The sequence below is a fragment of the Dendrobates tinctorius genome, unplaced genomic scaffold (assembly GCF_039654945.1).
Source record: "Dendrobates tinctorius isolate UK_male_01 unplaced genomic scaffold, ASM3965494v1 ptg000060l, whole genome shotgun sequence".
In the NCBI taxonomy this organism is placed as follows: domain Eukaryota; kingdom Metazoa; phylum Chordata; class Amphibia; order Anura; family Dendrobatidae; genus Dendrobates; species Dendrobates tinctorius.
The window spans coordinates 40,261,502-40,281,151 of record NW_027361728.1 but is presented as its reverse complement, the minus strand read 5'-3'; the positions used below and the strand labels follow the sequence as shown (position 1 = coordinate 40,281,151).

The 19,650-nt window shown below is 46.5% G+C and overlaps 2 protein-coding genes across 3 annotated transcripts in view; one reads left to right on the top strand and one right to left on the bottom strand.

The window, feature by feature from the left end:
* The window catches only part of LRRC34 (leucine rich repeat containing 34), a 44,757-nt gene extending 44,061 nt beyond the window's left edge, over positions 1-696 (bottom strand). The window contains exon 1 of the mRNA XM_073578912.1: positions 139-696. The gene's annotated coding sequence lies outside the window, so the exon portion shown is untranslated. The remainder of the gene's footprint in view (positions 1-138) is intronic.
* Positions 204-17,503, top strand: LRRIQ4 (leucine rich repeats and IQ motif containing 4). Of its 2 annotated transcripts, none has more exons than XM_073578911.1 (6): positions 204-317; positions 12,987-14,106; positions 15,885-16,058; positions 16,292-16,430; positions 16,521-16,717; positions 17,038-17,503. In XM_073578911.1, exons 2-6 carry the CDS (start codon positions 13,012-13,014, stop codon positions 17,188-17,190), a joined length of 1,758 nt encoding a protein of 585 aa, XP_073435012.1. In that variant the 5' UTR covers positions 204-317; positions 12,987-13,011; the 3' UTR covers positions 17,191-17,503. The 2 variants fall into 2 exon arrangements, with proteins under 2 accessions (XP_073435012.1, XP_073435010.1); XM_073578909.1 differs by lacking the exon at positions 204-317 and adding an exon at positions 765-910.
* Positions 17,504-19,650: the final 2,147 nt, after the last annotated feature.

Below are 19,650 nucleotides of genomic sequence, written 5' to 3'. Positions count from 1 at the left end.
CAGCCGAGCAGCCTCCATATACAGTGCAGTCTGTATACAGCCGAGCAGTCTCCACATATAGTGCAGTCTGTATGGAGCCGGTGTACATCCTGTGTCTCCCTGACATAATATGAGTATTACTACAGCACATGCAGTTACCTGTAACCGTCCTGTCCCTGCCGGTCTCTTCCGCTGTCTGTTGTCTCCCGGTTGCCATGGCAGCCGCCGTACACTGCTCAAAGCTACTACAGCTCCACACTCACAAGACTGCGGTGAAGAGCGGGCTCGGTGAGCACACTACACCGGCGGGCTCACTACACGGTGGGCACAGAACTCCGGTAGGCACATTACACCAGCAGCCGTTCTTCCCCCGGTTATCGCTGAGTTGTTGTGGGGCAGCGCAGGCGCAGTTGTGAGATCCTGTACTCAGCACACATCACACTGTTCGGGGGTCGCAAGTTTAGGGGCTCCCGGTGTAGTCGGAGGACTGGTAATGCCGGCGATCAGGGTGACACTGGGATGGAATGGCGCTGGTGTGCCCTGTGCTGGACAGCAGAGCCAGGACCATTCTTGTTGTCTTGTGGATTTTTTGGTCTTTTTTCCTATACACACACTAAACTAAATCTAATCAACCTTCGGTGTGATCGCCCTTTGCCTTTAATCCTTCTAGGTGCACCTGCACCAAGTCTCTGTGCCGCCATATCATCGCTCCCAGGGCTCCTTGTTCTTCTTTACGCTGAAGATAGTTCTTAAAGGGAACCTGTGTCACGTGAAAAAACACTATTACCCTGCAGCTGTGGGGTCAGTCTGCAGGTAAAATCGTCACTAAAGAGAGCGCCGGCTGTAATGCTGGAGCGGTGGTTACGCAGAGCGGTGACTGGCACCACGCCGAACGTTACCAGGAGGAATACCTTTCATTTCTTCCCCGCAGGTGGGCTTTAATTGTAGCTGCCGGGCAGCTTCAGAACACTCTTAAGGGTGTGTGCAAACGCTGCGGATTCTGCTGCGGTTCCGGCCGCTCCAGGTCCGCAGCAGTTTTTGCTGCGGTGTACAGTACCATTATTCCCTATGGGAATACAAAACCGCAGTGCAGACGGTGCGGATTTTTCCACGCGGTTTTGAAACTGCAAATTTGCCATCTCCGCTGCAATTTGCCATCTCCTCCATTGTGGAGATGATAATCCGCAGGTAAACCACAGGTCTTTTGACCTGCAGATTTACCTGCGGATTTTACAAAATCTGCGCGGCCAAATCCGCCCCAATCTGCAGCGTGTGCACATACCCTAAGTTCCTGTAAATTAACCCCATATCTACAAGGTTAATAGCGTTTTTTTCATGTTAGGTTCCCTTTAATGACATTGACTGAGTATTTGGGGTCCTTGTCTTACTGCAGATTAAATTTGCAGCCAATCAGAAGCCGCCATGATTCTTACATGACGACAAGTATCTCTCTGTATTTCTCAGCATTGAGTACACCAGTGATCATGACCAAATTCCCAACTACATTTGCTGAAATACAGCCCCAAATTTTCAATAACTCTCCACAATGCTTCACTGCTGTCCCTACTCTCCTTCTGTTACAGGCAAATATTTTACATTTGACTCATTAATCCAGTTCACCTGCTGCCATTTTTATGCACCCCGCTTCCTATGTTTATATAAAGTCATGGCCAAAAGTGCTGCCACCCTTGAAATTATTCCAGAAATGAAGTATTTCTCACATAAAACTATGGCAATTACACATGTTTTGTTATACACATGTTTATTTCCTTTGTGGGTATTGGAACAATACATATCAACAGAGGAAAAAAGGCAAATTGGACATAATTTCACCCAAAAATAGGCAGGACAAAATTGTTGGCACTTTTCCAAGATTGTGCGTAAACAACTTTGTTTCAAGCATGTGATGCTCTTTCAAACTCACCTGTGGCAAGTAACAGGTGTGGGCAGTATGAAAATCACACCTGAAACCAGAAAAGGGGAGACGTTGACTCAATCTTTGCATTGTGTGTCTGTGCTTTCGGCCATGACTGTACAGAGATGAGCAAGGCCTCTTTCACACATCCGTTTTTTGCCGTCAGGCGAGTTTCGGCTATTTTTAGTAAAACCGGATCCGGCGAAATGCAATGCCGGATCCGATTTTTTTCCCCCATTGACTTGTATTAGAGCCCGATAGCCATGCGGTTCGTCTGGTTTTTACCGGATCCGGCAATATGTCTCTATCCGGCATCTGGAAAAAACGGCAACTGCAACTTTTTTGTCTCCGGCGAAAAAGCCACAAGTGCCAGATTCGGCGCTTCCGGCTTTTTAACACAATGAAAGTCTATGAGCACCGCAATGCGCCGGATCCGGCCAAAGCCGAATCCAATGGCCGGATCCGTTTTTTTTTGGTCTGAGCATGCTCAGTAGCCCTGCCCACAGCAAATATATTTAAACCATGACACTGGGACCCTCAGCCACAGCCAATATGCCAGCAAAGAGAGGAGCCAGCCGTAGGAGAGTACCGCACCACCCCAAATGGAGTCAAGGGACCTTGCTGAACCGGCAGAGGAGAGTCCACCAGCAGACGACAGACGGTAATTATCACATCCCCCATTCCTCAAAAATTTAACCAATTTTTTGTCTTTCAGCCAGGGCCATGGAATATCAATATATTCATTGGCCCTTTGTTTCTCTTTATTCCCCAGCAGCAACAGGAACGGAGTTTGGCCGGCAGCAGGACACCACATCATCCTCTTTTGGGAGCCCTCCCTCGCATCGTCAGCGTTTAACGGTAATTTTTTATTTCCACAATCCATCATCTATGGAATATGTCTATTCATTGGCTTTTATTTCAAAACAGGAATCACAAGCTGAAGAGGAGCTCCCAGAAGAAGAACGAAGGGGTGGACAGATACCTGGAGTGGGCTCGCAATTGGTAAGTTTCCTGCATCAAACGCAGAAACACAACATCACACAACACATAGAAAACAATTTAGTGCAGACATCACACAACAAACAACACATATGCCTACATCCAAGCACATAATTTTTTTTTTTTCTAGTCTTCCGAATCTGGTGCTCGGCCAAGAGGTCCGCGCAGTGCCTCCCAGTGTTGTCGGCGTGAGCGACGCGGCGGTCACCATCGTCTAAGTATAATTTTTTTTTTTTTTTTTTACATTTCCTAGTAGTGTGGAGGCTAATGTTGTGTGGTTTTTTTTTTTTGTTTTTTTTTCCCTCTCTCTTTTTCTTTAACAGGCTTCACAGCGTGCTCCTGACTCTTACGGTGAGGAGGGGGGGGATTGACGTGGACCTCCTCATCGATCTGGTCAGAGAAAGGGAGCCGCTGTGGAATATGGGGGGGACCGCCGCCATGCCGATCTTATTGCGACCCGTCGGCTCTGGGAGGAAATCTGTTCGCTCCTAGTGGACCGCTGGGAGGACCTCGATGCTCGGGCCAAGATTCAAGAGCGCAAGTATATACAGTTCCGGTTGCTGGATGTAAAGCAGTGTTTCCCGAACTCCAGTCCTCGTGGTCCCCACGGGTCATGTTTTCAGGATTTCCTTTTGAGCAACACTATGGAAATCCTGAAAACATGACCCCTGGGGACCATGAGGAGTGGAGTTTGGGAAACACTGATGTTGTATACTAACCACTTTGTTTTCTCGTTTCAGGGGAGAGAATTGTGAAGCGGTGGCGGTCTGTGAGGGATCGTTTCAAGAAGGAGTTCAACAAAGAGATGCGGACCCAGAGTGGATCTGGAGGACGCAGGAGCAAGTACAAGTACACACGAGCCCTGTCATTCCTCCAGGCAACAATGGTCACCAGAAGGTAAATATTACACACCCCATGTAAAAAAAAAAAAAAAAAAAAAATACATGTCTAATTTTTTTTTTTCTTCAGCCAGGGCCATGCCATGTCATTATATTAATTGTATTTTTTTTTTCTCTTTATTCCACAGCACGGTGACCAGCACTCGGGAGCCTGCACGGTTGGACCCTTCTGGGGCGATCCCTGAGGAGACCGGCACCAAGGGACACTTCGACCACCCTGGCCCATCTGCACCTTCCCAGCCTTCCCTCACATTCGATCCATCTCTCCCATCCACCAGCGCTGGAGCATCGTGGCCGCCTACATTACATGAATCCGCTGGTGAGACGATCGCTTTCCCTTTACCCCACCCACTGCCGCTGCCACCTCTAGTACGTCTGCGGGTACTGGGCGGCATCGGCAGAGGGGTCAGGAAAAGACCTATGCGCCCGAGTTCTTGCATCTGAATGCATCTTTCCAGAACTGTCTTAAAATTTTGTCAGAGCACATTGCCGCAGGCTTTCAGCAGATCAACTCTGCCATTCTGGAGTTGAAGACACTTCTGCAAACCATGAATTCAGAAGGCAAGAAGTTCGCCAAACCACACATTTTTCAGGTCTGTAGTGGAGCGCATGGAAACGCTATCTCCTAGCCAGCAGATGCATGTAATGCATTCGTGCCACGCTGCTCTACTGCAGGTTGCCTCCCAACCGCCTTCCCCCACCCCAGGAGTTCCTCCACCTGCACCCCCTCCAGCCACTGTCCCTCCTCCCCCTCCTATTCAATACCAGCAACTTCCCCACTTCCAGCAACCTGCCCCGTACCACTTCTCAACCACATCATCTGCTACTCCAGTCCCTGCTCAACCCTCCACATGTCCACCCATTCTATTTCTTTTTCCACCCCTTCACCTCTAACTGTTCCTTCCCCACCACCATCCCAGTCCTCTCTCCACACTCCCAATGTCAAAGTGTCCCGCAGCCCCTCCAGCAGTATTTCCACCCCACACTACACTAATTTATGATTGTGTGTCGACAATAAAAATACACGTTTTTCGGGTTTAAAGCTTTATTAAAAATGTTTCTATTGAAATTGACAAACATTTTATTAAAAAAAAAATGGTTCAATAAAAGTTAAATCGTTAGATTACAATTGTTGTCTGTCATTTATTTCTGCGGCTAAATATGTTTACACCAAAGGTAAAATATTGGGTATAGAAAAGGTAAGTTATTGGGTATACTAAACAAGGTACATAACTTTGGGTAAAAGGTAAATAAATGTTACCTTTTGGCCACAGTTGTGTCTCTGATTGTGTTTTAGGCAAAGTATTTCACCTTTTAGCCAAAGTTGTGTATCTTGTTGGGGATTACCTAACAATTGTGAGGTAGCACTGTTATTCAGTTAGGGGATACTCGCTAGGCAGCGAACAAAACACATCCGGCACCAGGTTTTCATAAACTCATAACAATCCATGTGGTTTATTCAGCAGCATAAACCCATAGAAGCAACATAAAGTTCATATACAGCATAGCGTCCATTATAGCTTCAATCTGGTTATCCTTATATTACACAGGCTCTTCAGCCTCAGTGTTATCTCACCCACGTCAGGGTCACTCATGGTTCCTTCACCATCATGCGGCAGACGTCCATTCCCTCCAGGGAATTACAAGGCAAATGCAGCCATTAACACAGCGTTCACTTGCTGTCAGAAGGCAGCCCCATCTCACTCAGACGGGACCAACCGGGTCCCAGCATTCACCCCCTGTGACCTACCCTGGCCACATTATATGGTTCATAGCCCTGCCCACCGGGTCACATGACTCTCCTCATCACAGGTCCTTCAAGCATTTACACACACTTTACAACAGTGTTCTTTAAACACACCTCCTGGGTGGGTTTGTAGGTAACTGGCCTACCCATCTCCATAGTTACCTGGAGACTTCTCCCTGACACATTAAAGCAGCACCTCAGCAGTATCACTGCTGATCAACACATAAGTCTCCATCTCAAAGCCACCCACTTTGAGATACATAACGGCCATTCAGTATTCTGCCATTCATCCTTTCTCCTGGGACATCCACACAGCGCCCCCTTGCGGACACAGTGGTTACTACACCACATACCCCCCCCTCTGTTCAAACTTGTGTGGTTGAACACACAACATTACACCAGGGTCTCGCGACTGGGCACTCGCTACACCTTGCCCTACAGGTCGAGAGAACCGTCTTCGTCTGTCATACGGCCTTGTTCCTACGTTAGACCTCCCTCGCCTCCAGCGGTCAGAATATCGGTCATTGGCTTTGACCCTCCAGTCACGGTCTGTCTGCGTCGTCAGACACTGGTTAGTCACCATCCTTTCTCTATCTAAGCGTCCTGTAAGAAATGGTACCCCACCACATCTAAGTTTACTTTTCAATGCATTAACCTCACAGTTCTTTGCATCTGCTGTCTCTGTAGCAACCTCCAGTTCACACTGTAACCTACGGTGCAAAGTATTGGCACGTTGAGCCTTTTTCTCTGCTTCTTCCACCTGGCGTTTTCAACTGTTTCAGACGCACATCATTTCCCTCCACAAGGGCTTTGTACTGCTCAGAATTATGACTTTCATCATCCATTTGCCTTAGTACAACCTTCAGATTTTTATTCTCCGTACGACGTACTTGTTTGCTAGCAGATTATCGCACTTTAATTTCTACATCAAGCTGTTCCTCCAGTAGTGCAACCTTTGCTTCTAAGTCCTTATTCTGGTGAACTAATTGCTGACGGGCACTCTCATTCTTCTGAGCATTACTACGTTCTGTCTTCAGATCAGCCTCCATCTGGTCAACCTGAAGTGTGGCCTTTCTCAGCTTGTCATTGGCTAATTCAACGTTGCCGTGTTCTTCCTCCACTTCTTCATGCTGAACAATGCGAGACTCTAACCGCCTCTTTTCTTCCAAAACCAGAGCACCTTCACCTCTGTTGTTGGCAATCACATCAGCCAGTTCATCTCTTTCCTGCTGTGCTTGTCTTTTAGCACACTCTGCAGCAGCAAGCTCCGTCTGCAAATGAATAACCTCTGCTTCCATACTTTTCAGTTTCTTTTTGTCTTCACACTGTTCCTCATTCAGGCCTGGCCGCTGTAAGTCTTCGTCCCACTTCTTCTCCCGCAGAAGACCTCTTACAGTTTCTGTTAGTACTCCTACCTCTTCTCCGAGGGACTTATTCAGACCTTGCCACGACGCCAGGTGACCTTTCAGCTCGAAGACTTCTTTCTCTAGGTCATCTAGTCTGTGCTCCCTTTCTCTCTCAGAGCCACAGTCACCCCTAGAGTCTGAGTCACACCGATCATCCGAGTCAACCCTCCAGTTACCCTCTGACCGTGTGTCCACTCCAGTCACCTCATCTCCCAGCCCATCATCTGTCTTGTCACGAGACGTCAGGTCCGTCAGTTGGGCAGATGTACTTCTTCTTCCGGTCAGTACTACCTCTGACCTGTCCACGTCAGGAGCAGTCACTGTCTCAATACCTGTTAGCCCAACAGTAGAAACGTCTCCAACCTCCTGCCATATGTCATCAAACACGACAAAGTCCCGGCCCCTCTCCAAGGCATAGACTAAGTCCCGTGGTATCCAGCCCCCTTGGCACTCACCACCTTAGGTCCCCTCAAACATTACTCTGTCTACTGCATAGTTCACAGTGACCCCATGATTACAGCAAACCCTGGCGTTTTTCTCGGTCAGAGATAAAACGAGCGGAGTTCCTGTCAGAGTCACCTGACTCTCTGAGTCCAGTCTACCAGAGACTCCTTCCCGGTGCAGCATCACGGTACACACCTGTGGCCCGTCATTATCCGGAAAATACATGCCGCACTCCTCAAAACTCATACAGACACACTGCGGTTCCCCAGACATACCCACTGAGGCAACCAGTGCTGCCATTTCCTGAACCACCCCAATTTGGGTCGCCGCCCCCTCCTGGGACTCCACCCCTTTTTGGGTTACCACCCCAATTTGGGTCACCGCCCCTTCTGGGACTCCACCCCCTTTTGGGCTACCACCCCGATTTGGGCCACCGCCCCCTTTCAGGATTTCCCATGTCCGTTATACCGGTCTTCTCAAACCACAGTTCACACAACACAGTTTGTCTCTTTTACGATAAAACACAAGTCCTTGTTGGCACCACCACAGCTCCTGCTGACACCAATCACCGACACCACCGACTGCTGTTCACACACAGCTGCTGGTGTCCTCTTTGTAACCCCGCCGATTTACAGGAAGCCGCTTGTCACCTTCTTGACTCCCACTGAGCCACCGCAGGCTGAGTTGAGAAAAGAAAAAAAAAAAAAAAACCCACACAAAAAACTCACGTGTCGTTTCTGTGTGCTATTCAGGACGTACCATCTCCGCCTGAGACCGTCCAACACAGGGCGCACCGGGTGCTATTCAGGGAGCTGACCCTCCTCCCAGGGTCTCCCAACACACCGGCCACCAGGTCCAGGGCCTCAGCAGGTGCTATTCAGGATGTCCGTCCCCTCCTGAGACCGTCCAATACTCATGCCTCACCAGGTCCAAGGTTGCAGCATGTGCTCCAGGGATCCGATTCTTCTCCCAGAACCTCCCAACACTGACCCTTCAGGACCTTGCTCACTGAACCCTCCAGGTACACAGTCTTTCCCACTGACCCAGGTTAGTACAACACGAACACCTGTCCGTTACCTGTGTCGGCCACACAGATCCTCGGATACCTCTTCTCCACAGAGGCACCCTATAGCAATCACCAGTCTTTCTCCTGGGGAAACGGCCGCACTGAGTTCACCGATCCGGACAGTGCCTTACTCACTAGGCCGCCCCACGGTTCCAGAACCACAGCCGGGCAGTGGCTTCCCCAACCGTCAGCCTTCCTGGCTCAGCGTTGCCAGCACTGCAACATACGCCTTTGGAAACCGTTGCCCTTAGCAACTGACTTTGCAGTCCTCTTCCGTTGCTCCCAGCAACAAGGCTACAACAATGCCCATAGCTTTCTCCACCAATTGTGAGGTAGCGCTGTCATTCAGTTAGGGGATCCTCGCTAGGCAGCAAACAAAACACATCTGGCACCAGGTTTTCATAAACTCATAACAGTCCATGCGGTTTATTCAGCAGCATAAACCCATAGAAGCAACATAAAGTTCATACACAGCATAGCGTCCATTATAGCTTCACTCTGGTTATCCTTATATCACACAGGTCAAGCAAATGTCCATTACACAGGCTCATCAGCCTCATTGTTATCTCACCCACGTCAGGGTCACTCATGGTTCCTTCACCATCATGCGGCAGACGTCCATTCCCTCCAGGGAATTACCAGGCACATGCAGCAATTAACACAGCGTTCACTTGCTGTCAGAAGGCAGCCCCATCTCGCTCAGACAGGACCTTCCACACTGGACCAACCAGGTCCCAGCATTCACCCCTTGTGACCTACCCTGGCCACATTATATGTTCATAGCCCCACCCACCCACATGACTCTGACCTCATCACAGGTCCTTCAAGCATTTACACACACTTTACAACAGTGTTCTTTAAACACACCCCCTGGGTGGGTTTGTAGGTAACTGGCCCGCCCATCTCCCTAGTTACCTGGAGAATTCTCCCTGACACATTAAAGCAGCACCTCAGCAGTATCACTGCTGATCAACACATAAGTCTCCATCTCAAAGCCACCCACTTTGAGATACATAACGGCCATTCAGTATTCTGCCATTCATCCTTTCTCCTGGGACATCCACACAGCGCCCCTAGCGGACACAGTGGTTACTACACCACACAATGTACACAACTTTTGCTAAAAGGTGAAATACTTTGGCTAAAACAAAACCAAGGCACAACTGTAGCCAAAAGGTAAAAAAAAATTGATAAACCACAACAAGATAGACAACTTTGGTTGGCAAAGGTATATTGTTGGTACAGAAGGTACATGACTTTGTTTAAGGGCAGAAATTTATCAAACTATGTCATCCTGCCAGTCTATTCTTCCTTGAGGTGACATAAAGTATTGGGCAAAATTGTCCCTGATTCGTGAAACCGTCACAGAACTTCTATTGGTAATGTTATGGTAATCTTGCAAGGTGGTTTCTTCAGAGTGGTCCTCAATGGAAATGGGTTCCTTGCAGATAACAAAATTGTGCAGGACCACTCAAGCTTTGATCACCTCGTCCACAGTTTCAGTCTTGAGGTTGATCGCAGTCAATAGGACCCGCCATTTGGCTGTCAGAATACCAAAGGAGCGTTCCACCATTCTTCTTGCTCTTGTGAGGCGGTAATTAAAAATGCGTTTTGTTGTTGTCAATCCTCTGCTAGAGTACGGTTTCAAAAGGTGTTCTGACAGCTGGAAGGCTTCATCCCCTACACAGACAAATGGCATAGGTGGGCCAGATGTTTGCAGCAGCGGTCTAGGGGGTGGGAACTGGAAGGTGTTTCCATACAGTTTACGCCCCATGGCAGACAGTTTGATAACTTGAGAGTCATTGGAGCGGCCATAGGCCCCAATATCAACCGCAATAAATTTGTATTCCGCGTCAGCGATGGCCATGAGGACAATGGAAAAATATTTCTTGTAATTGAAATATTCCGATCCCGATCCGGCTGGCTTTACAATGCGGATATGTTTCCCGTCCACCGCGCCCAAGCAATTCAGAAACTGACATATCTGTAGAAACTTGTCAGCAATTTCAATCCACCTCTCTGTTGTGGGCTCTGGTAAAAACTCATCAACTAAAGAGTCCCACAGTGCACGGCATGTGTACTTCACTATTCCAGATATGGTGGAAATCCCGAGTCTGTACTGGAAATGCAGTGACGAAAGGGATTCTCCAGTTGCAAGAAATCTGTGGGGAATTAAAAAAAACAAATTAGTTCAAAATCACAGCATTACATACCAAAACTCAGCTATAACACTTGGAGATACAAACTACCACCAACAAGATTGCAGTGAAAGTGTGCTCTGATGCGAGCATATCCAATAAATGTGGCTTACCTTAAAGTCACCATCAGACGCTCTGCGGGTGAAACAGAGAAGCGGCAATAGGTGTCCGCTTTTCTTATGAGGTGTGCAATGCGCTCCACCAAGTAATCAAACTTCTCCATTTTCATCCGAACATATGCGAAAAATGTATCCGGGTTTCGTCTAAGGTCCATGCAGAGTGTAGAATAGACCCCACGCGTCATTCTCTTGGCTGTGATGGGTTGGATCCACAAGCGTCGTCTACGATGCCTGATGCGCTGCTGTCTCGCTCTCTCCTTCTCCAGAACAATCACCCTCAAACGATTCGCCTCCGCTATAAAATCCGCCAAATTCTTCAAAATATTTCCAATCACAACATCCATCTTCGCCAGTAACTTGCTCTTCTCTCCAACCTGCACTTTCTCCTCTACAACCTGTCAAAGAAGGGCTGCAGGAACACTGTATATATAGGTTTTCAGTAGCCAATCACGTTTGTAAGCCCCCAAGGGGCGTTTAAAAAACCGAATCCATCGAAATCCGTCGAAAAACGGATGAAACAGATGAGACGGATCCGGTTTTTGGTCGGATGCGCAAGACGGATCCGGCAGAAAACCGGATCCGTCACATCCGGTTTTACATAAAATTTGACGGATCCGGCGCGATGCCGGATCGCGCCTGACGGCGAAAAACGGATGTGTGAAAGAGTCCTTACTTGACCTTGTTTCCATGTTGAATATATAATTTGTGGCTGCAATTCTTCCATGAAAACCACGTTTGGCCTGACTTCCCGAAACAGTAGACTGGTGTAGCTGTAGTTCTCGGCTAATCACACTGCGGGTCATTTTCTGGTTTTGAAGAGAAGTAAGTAAGATGTGTCTTTTTCCGCTTAAGCTCTTGTTTACACGCGCATATAACTCAGCCGAGTGTATCTAATGTTTTATGAGATAGCTCTTGGACTAATGTTATACTATGGGGCAGTGCATCTCTGCATTATTTTCTCTTGCCCATTCGAAATGAGAAAAAAAATCGCAGCATGTTGCGAATGGCTCCACAAATTGGATCGCATTGCATGTACCCATTCAAGTGTATGAGTGAGTGTAAAACATCGGACTGCACTCAGATGTCATCCAAGTGCAGTCTGATTTATGCGAACACAGGCAACGGAGAAATTAAGTTCGCTGTCTTCTCCTCACCTGTGATACGATTTTCTAATGCAAGAGAATCAGATCACAGTAAACTGACAGTCGGGTCAGGCTCTGTCAGTTTGAGCTAAGTGTCGCCATTACCACAATTGATACAATTCTTTCGGAAGAGAGAATCATCGTTCATGTGAGTGAACCCTTAGTCTCCTTGGCCAACTACTGAGTGCTGGATTATATGTCCCTAAGACAACGTGACGATAAGATAATTTTTTGTTTATGATAATAGACAAGACCTTTAATTTACCTCTACACTGTTTCACTGTTTCTGAACAATGCCACTCTACCAAAACCAATAATACCACCATATACGGGATAAATAATACCGTCAGGTCATTGCCACATATGAGTCACCACAGAGGCCATAGAGTGACCAGACAATACCACCATACTTATCGTTGCCAAAAAAACCCTGTGCTAAGTCCAATATTATCACCATACAGTAACCATATAGTGGTTGACATCAGTTCTACGCCAGCGTTCTGCATATTTGATCAGTTATTACAGTGACTCATAGGTGACATCCTCTCTGTTTGGACTTTTACACTTTGTTTCTAGGGTTCTAGTTGGGCCACTGACACCACTATGCGCCTCCCGCTAAATAAATTAGTGCCTTTGCCTGGTGGTAAAAAAAAAGTCTGCTTGTAATTCTGCATGGAAAATCCTTTTGCAAGAACAGTACTGTGAAAACTCTTTTCAAATGGAGATAAACATTTTTTCCAAACTTTCCATAGAGCGTCAGGTATCCAATAGAGGTCAAAAGAGAGTCAATCCTGTATAAGTCTTTGTACTTTTATGTGGTATGGAATAACGATTCCATGCAAAGGTATCAAATAAAATAGCATATTGCGCTGACTTTTTGTCTATATACTGGAAGACTTTTAACATACGCCAGGAGATCCCCCCCCAGTAGATGCCTCCAAATATTGTGGATGAAAATATTGCGCGAACAGAGGCTTACTACCTTTATACATTTTATTAGAGAACCTTTACATAAGACATCACTGATTTTTACATTTAAGATATCTAATTCTTGTAATCTTATTTTGTATAGACATACACAAACTGGATTTACCACCATGTCCGAAGTAATCGAATGCCTGCCTGCTAGGATGCTCAATGTTCGCTTTTCAAATACAGTGACTTCTGTTTTTTTGGACACCAATGAGCAGATATTGGAGACCGTTCAAGAGAACCAAGAATCTGAGTTATTTAACCCTGTGAGATACCGTGTCCTCTTCATGGATTCTGCTCAACAAAAGCACACTGAAATTCCTGTCTCCATTTTTGATCTAGAGGACCTTGAAGAACTGCACTTAGAGAAGAACCATATTGAGGTCATCCCAAAGGAGATCTGCCGTTTCCAAAACATCAAAGTCCTCTATCTGAATAATAACAATATTCTTAACGTTTGTGAGGAACTTGGAGAGCTGAAGAATCTCCAGAACTTAGACCTTAGCAACAACCCTCTAAATTACGACTCATTAGATACCATAAGCAAGATCCATCAACTTCGTGAACTGAGACTTTACAACATAAGCCTTGAAGAGTTCCCAGTTGAGCTTTGTAAGCGCCTTTATCATTTACAACTACTTGGTTTGTCCAACAACAAACTGAAGTCTCTTCCTCTTGAAATAACTAACTTATTACACCTGAAAGAACTATATCTACAGCATAATGACTTTACGTTGTTTCCCATACAGATATGTGCTCTGAGAGAGCTGGAGGTGGTGGATTTAGAAAAAAATAAGTTGACATCTCTACCGGTTGAAATTGGATCTTTATCTAATCTTGTTAAACTGTTCATAAGTTTCAATAAACTTTCCTCCATCCCAAAGACACTCTGTCAGTGCAAGAAGCTGGCAGTTCTGGACCTCACTGGGAATCGCCTGCTAAAACTTCCTCATCTTATCAGTGAACTGAAAGACCTAAGTGAACTGGGGCTGTCAAATAATGACTTAAAAAAGCTACCATCTAGGATATGTCATTTACAATCCCTTGCTGTCCTTTATCTGAAACACACTGGCTTGTCTATGTTACCTGCTGGATTTGCAGAGCTGGATTCCCTCCAGACACTAGATCTCAGCCAAAATTGCTTTACTGAGTTCCCGCTTGAAATTTGTGGTCTCAAGAATCTTCAAATGTTATCGATGGATGACAATTTATTGAGTACAGTAAGGCCATTTTATGTAACACAACTAGTACATTTCCTTACATGAATTTTATCTCCTCCTTCTTTTTCCGTTTTCCTTAGTTTTAGATGGCCATAATAGGGAAACAGGGTCCCTGTCATAATGGTCTTTGGAGCCCTAATAAATTTTACATTTTATTATGTATTGACCTTTAATTCCTTTAGTTCTGTAATTGTATTTAAAATTCATGTCCCCAAGTTTGAGTCAAAATACGTTATCTTCAGCAATACCGAGATTTTGGATCACGACTACCTGCCTCCACCATAGCAACTGCCTGGAGCATTGTCATAATCTACGCAAGGTGCTATAACTGTAGAAAAAGACATGGAGCATCATGAGGTGATAATTTTTTGTGTTACTTGGCACCAGCTCTCCTCTCATTTGGCACTGTTTTTAAATTAGCAGGAGACTGCAAAGAGGTTCTGCCTATTGCGCTATAGTTTTGTGACTGAGACCATGTGGAATGAGAGCTTTTTGAGCATTTCACTTGATGTTGGTCCTCTGTGGTGAGCCACTATTGTTGCTTTGGTGGTGTGCCTGTAGGGTGGGTTGTCCTGGAGCCGTGGGGGCTTTGCCTTGCCGCATGGGTGAAGTAGGGCACCAAGTCACTCCCCCTGTTGGTGCAGTATTGTTTCAGCGGTGATCACCTGAGAGTCCTTTACGGTTGGGAACCCACTGAGAGGTTCGCCATAATGTGGCAGTGGGGTTTGTATATACTGATCATAATGTTAACTAAGAACCTCCATGTTTAGTTTTGTAAATTTTTTTGCTTCGCCACAGTAGATCAATGTATAAATTTGGGATGTGGAGTCCATGTCTTTTTCTACAGTTATAATATAATTACATCTTTGTATAAACATAATCCACGAGTGCCTACCAGTAATGTGACAAAGCTGGCAGTCATCAAACATTCAGTAATTTTGGTACATAATAATTTGCAAACTTTTCCACACCTAGACAGAAGCTTTGGAAAATGAATAAAAATAGGGTTTTTTTTTTACCTTTACTGTTGTAATATATAGTTAGATTGTTAGTAACCCGAAATTATACGTAAATTGGAGCAGGACAGACAAAAAATAATAATATTGACTTCATTACTCACCTCTGAGGTCACCCGCTATTTGCTACTCTTGTTTCTGCTATTGCACGCTGCATCTTTGGCCTTTTCACTATAAGCCAGAACATCTAGCTGCGTCCACACCTTGGTGGTCACTGCGCGCTACAAAATCATGATGTTGTGACATCAAGACGTGCCCAGCCGCGACCTTATGATGCCCACTGACCTCCGAGGCATCAAAGAGTTTGGAAGTCCTTGCCTATAGCGCAGCGGCCAGAGATCTGGTGCACAATGATAGAAAGAAGATAAGTGGGCGGCAGATAACGAGTATTTATTTATTTTTTGTACCAATATTCACCTCATAACTCACCTCTCCAGCCACCTCGCTGCTCACTGTCCAGTCATCTTTCCATCTTCATGTGCCTCTTCTCCAACCTCTTCACTGTAGTCGAGGACATCCAGCGGCTTCCAGGCCTTGGAGGTTACTGATCGTCACAAATTCACAGCACACGTCTTGACATCACAATCTTACACCATGCATTGACCTATAAGGTTTGAACGCGTCCAGAAGCCCTGGCCTATAGTGAAGAGGTTGAAGATTCGGCTTTGAATGGCGGATGTTTGTAAGTCAGGGACTGCCTGTAATTTTAGTTTATTTGCTGAGAGGAGTATGTAATGAATATGAATTGTGTTCTCACTCCAGATTACACCAGACGTGAGATTCTTAAAAACACTGACATATTTTGGAATCTCTGGGAACAGATTTCCTGCCTTCCCTGAAGAAGTCCTGCAGCTCGAATCTTTGGAAAAACTTTATATCGGACAAGATAATGGCATGTGTCTTTCAAGTCTACCAGACAACATTTTTATGCTGAAGGTACAACCATTTTTAATATTATTTTATAAATCGATTTCTTAAGATATAATATAAAAAAGGCTAAAGCTGCCCAACACATGTCAGGCCGCCAAGTATCACAGGCTGCGGTACTGCTCTAGCGCATCGCAATATAATCAAAGTGATGTAGTTGCACCACTCAAAGCTCTTAGTACATTGCATATTTAGTATATTTTTAGTGAGTGTTGGAATTTTTTATCATTTGTTCCATCTAGAATTTGAAAGAATTGTATATTGAAAACAATAATCTGGAATTTCTGCCATCCACATTGAACTTTCTACACCACCTTGAAGTTTTGGATTGTCACAATAATAACCTGAAGAAGCTACCTGATACCATATGCCAACTTCATGGTAACATACTTTTTGTATTACTACTGTATTGTGTTTCATGTTATAATGTAAGTAACGTGAATCTGCAAATTATTCCTTTTATCTGCTCAGATTTGCACAAATTGCTTCTTCAAAGTAACCATCTGACCAGTCTACCAGATAATCTGGACATGTTACTCAAGCTGGACCTACTCTCAGTAGATGGCAATCCAATGGTAGAGCCACCGGTAGATGTGTGCAGCCTCGGCAAAAGTGCTGTATGGGAATACTTACAAGAAAAAAGGAGAAAACATGCTTTAGCAACAAAGGTACCAATAATGCTGTAAAACTGTATGGACTCAGCCTCTTGAAAGTTAAGTGTAAGTGTCCATATCCATTATTCTGCACCCACATATTTTGATGGAACCGGCAACCACCTAAAGGGAAAGTAAGATTGGATATGTTGGATTTTAACTCCCAATTTCTTATTCTCGTAGGAGAAAAGCTGCCATCAGAGGTGTCTGACAGCATCTTATTCTCTCCCCGTTAGAATGCATGCATGCTCAACCAGTTATTTAAAAGTAAGCAAACTTATTTGTATTATTAAAAAAAATGTTTTTAATTTCTTTTTTTTTTTTTTTTTTTTAAGATCCAGGCTTTATGGCGTGGCTTTATGGTAAGAAAAGGACTGGGACCATTTGTTTATCTTCTCCAGAGTGGGAAAAAAGGAAAGAAATCAAAAAAGGATAAAAATGTGAAGGGAAAAAACAAGAAGAGTGATCCAAAAGGAATGAAAAAGTAGAAAAGTATCACAATAACATAAAAGATAAATGAGATAAAGAGAATGCCGTACTTTAAATCCAATAATATATTCCAATGCTTTTTCGAATTGTATGATCCACAACTGGGAAGACACATCTGTACTGTGTCAAAACGGATGGTAGACATAAACAAGATTATTTCCTGCAGTTGTGATCTGACAGGTTTTTCTCTGAAAAATTAGCTATGGCTGTTAAAGCAATTCTTCTGTACTTTCGTAAGAACATTGTTAATTTCTCACTGAGAAGGTAAGAGTTGTTGACCCAAAAAAACAATATAACTCTGTGTTCTTAGCATCTTTGAATATTCCTGATTTCAGATGCTTTAATCGTTTTTATCTCATTAATTTTTGCGCGGGTGAGAGTAACATCAGCCTGTGTACTGTGACATCGGTGGTCGTGCCCGCCGATGCCCCTTTAGCGGCGGTGCCCGCCGCAGCTTCCTCTCACCTGCGTCTTCCGGTTCGCGCGTTCCTCCGCGCTGCTTGCCGCTCTGCTGCGGGTAACCGCGACGGCCTTAGGCCGCGCACGCGCGTTCCCCCGGCCTCTTCCGTTGGCAGGGGGCGTCGCTAGGGGAGGGTCTGTAGGGCGCACTTCCGGTCTCCGCATATATCAGGCGTCCGCTCTATTCTGAGGGCGCCTGATGATTGTTTGTGACTTGCAGCACCCATCGGCCCTACCTTCTTCTGTGTACCCTGCCTATCCTTACTGTTCCTTTGTCTGCCCTGTTCCTGCTCCGTGTCTGTCTGCCTGTCCCCTTCCTGTGGTCCTCGCTGTACCTTTCCTGTAGGCTTCCAGCCATTTCCTTCTGCCCTCCACCTCGCTACTCCTGCTCTGTCTGCCAGTCCTCCGAGTCGTCCCTGCTGGCTCCGGCTGTCGCGGTTCCGCCCCCTGCGGTCCTGCCCCTAACGATCCCTGTACAGGGGTCGGTCTTCACCAGGTGTGCTCGGCCCAGGGGCTCCGGATCCGCGATCCAGAGGGTCCACTCTTGGACGTATTAGCCAGAGGCGTCACAGTATCATCAGGCCATGGATCCCGCCGGTGCCGCAGCCGCCACACAAAAGGAATTGCTTTTCCTTCGTGAAAATCAGAACCGGATAATGTCCTTTATGAAGTCTATGGACACCCGGTTGTCCGCCCTGCAGACCTCTGACCCCGGGCACGCTCCTCTCTTAGTCAGCCTTCAACAGGAGCTCGCGCAGCAGCGCGACGCCCAATCCCACATCTTGGGTTACATGGCATCCGTGGATGACCGATTGCTGGCCCTGCAATCCTCTGCTGCCGCTGCAACTTCCTCCCCGGATGTAGCCTCTACTCCGGCTCCCCGTCTGGGTAAACCCCCCAGGTACAGCGGAGATCCCAAGTTATGCCGGGGTTTTTTAAATCAATGCAGGCTACATTTTGAGCTTGCCCCCCTTCAGTACCCTACTGACCGCGCCAAGGTGGCGTTCGTTGTGTCCCATCTTGAGGGTGAGGCCCTGTCCTGGGTGAACCCCTTGTGGGAGAGAGATGACCCCGTAGTGCTAAATTTACAGACCTTCTTAGAAACCTTTCGCAAGGTATTCGATGAACCGGGTCGCTTAGCATCCTCCACTGAGGCCCTTTTTAACCTCCGCCAGGGTTCCCTCACAGTGGGGCAATACGCCATCCGCTTCCGGACCCTCTCTTCTGAGTTAGGGTGGAACAATGAGGCTCTTGTGGGAGCCTTTTGGAGAGGCCTCTCCAGTAAGATCAAGGATGAGCTTGCCGGGCGAGACACCCCCACCACTCTGGAGGACCTTATTTCGCTGGCCACTCGCATAGACCTACGCTTTCAGGAGCGCGCTCGAGAGGCAGTCGGAGAGAGAAGGTCCTTTAGGCTGTATCAGGCTCCTGTCCCCCGTTTCCCTGTATCTCCTGTTAGCGCCGCTCCTGAGCCTATGCAGGTTGATCGTGTCAGACTGTCCGAGCAACGCCGCAGGGAGAGGATGACCAAGGGCCTCTGCCTGTACTGTGGAGGGGCCAACCATTTTGTGCGTTCCTGTCCAGAGAAGCCAGAGAGGTCGGGAAATGCCTCCACCTAGGTCAGGTAAGAGAGGACCCCCTAGGTGATCAAAATTCCTCTCTTCCCCTTACTCTTTCAGCTTTGCTAATTACAGGTCGGGGGCGTGGGTCTGTGGAGGCGTATGTGGACTCGGGTGCTGCCGGTAATTTCACCCGCCAGGAGGAGGTTGACAAACTCCAGATTCCGGTGTTGGTATTGAAGAACCCTCGTGCTATTTCCTCCGTTGATGGTAAACCTTTACCCGGACTCATCACCATGATTACCGTCGAAGTAGATCTTCAAATCGGAGCTCTCCACCTCGAAAAGATAGCCTTTTATGTCCTGCCACAACTAGCCCATGCTGTTCTCCTAGGACTGCCCTGGCTCAGACGGCACGAGCCTGTGATTGACTGGCGCTCTG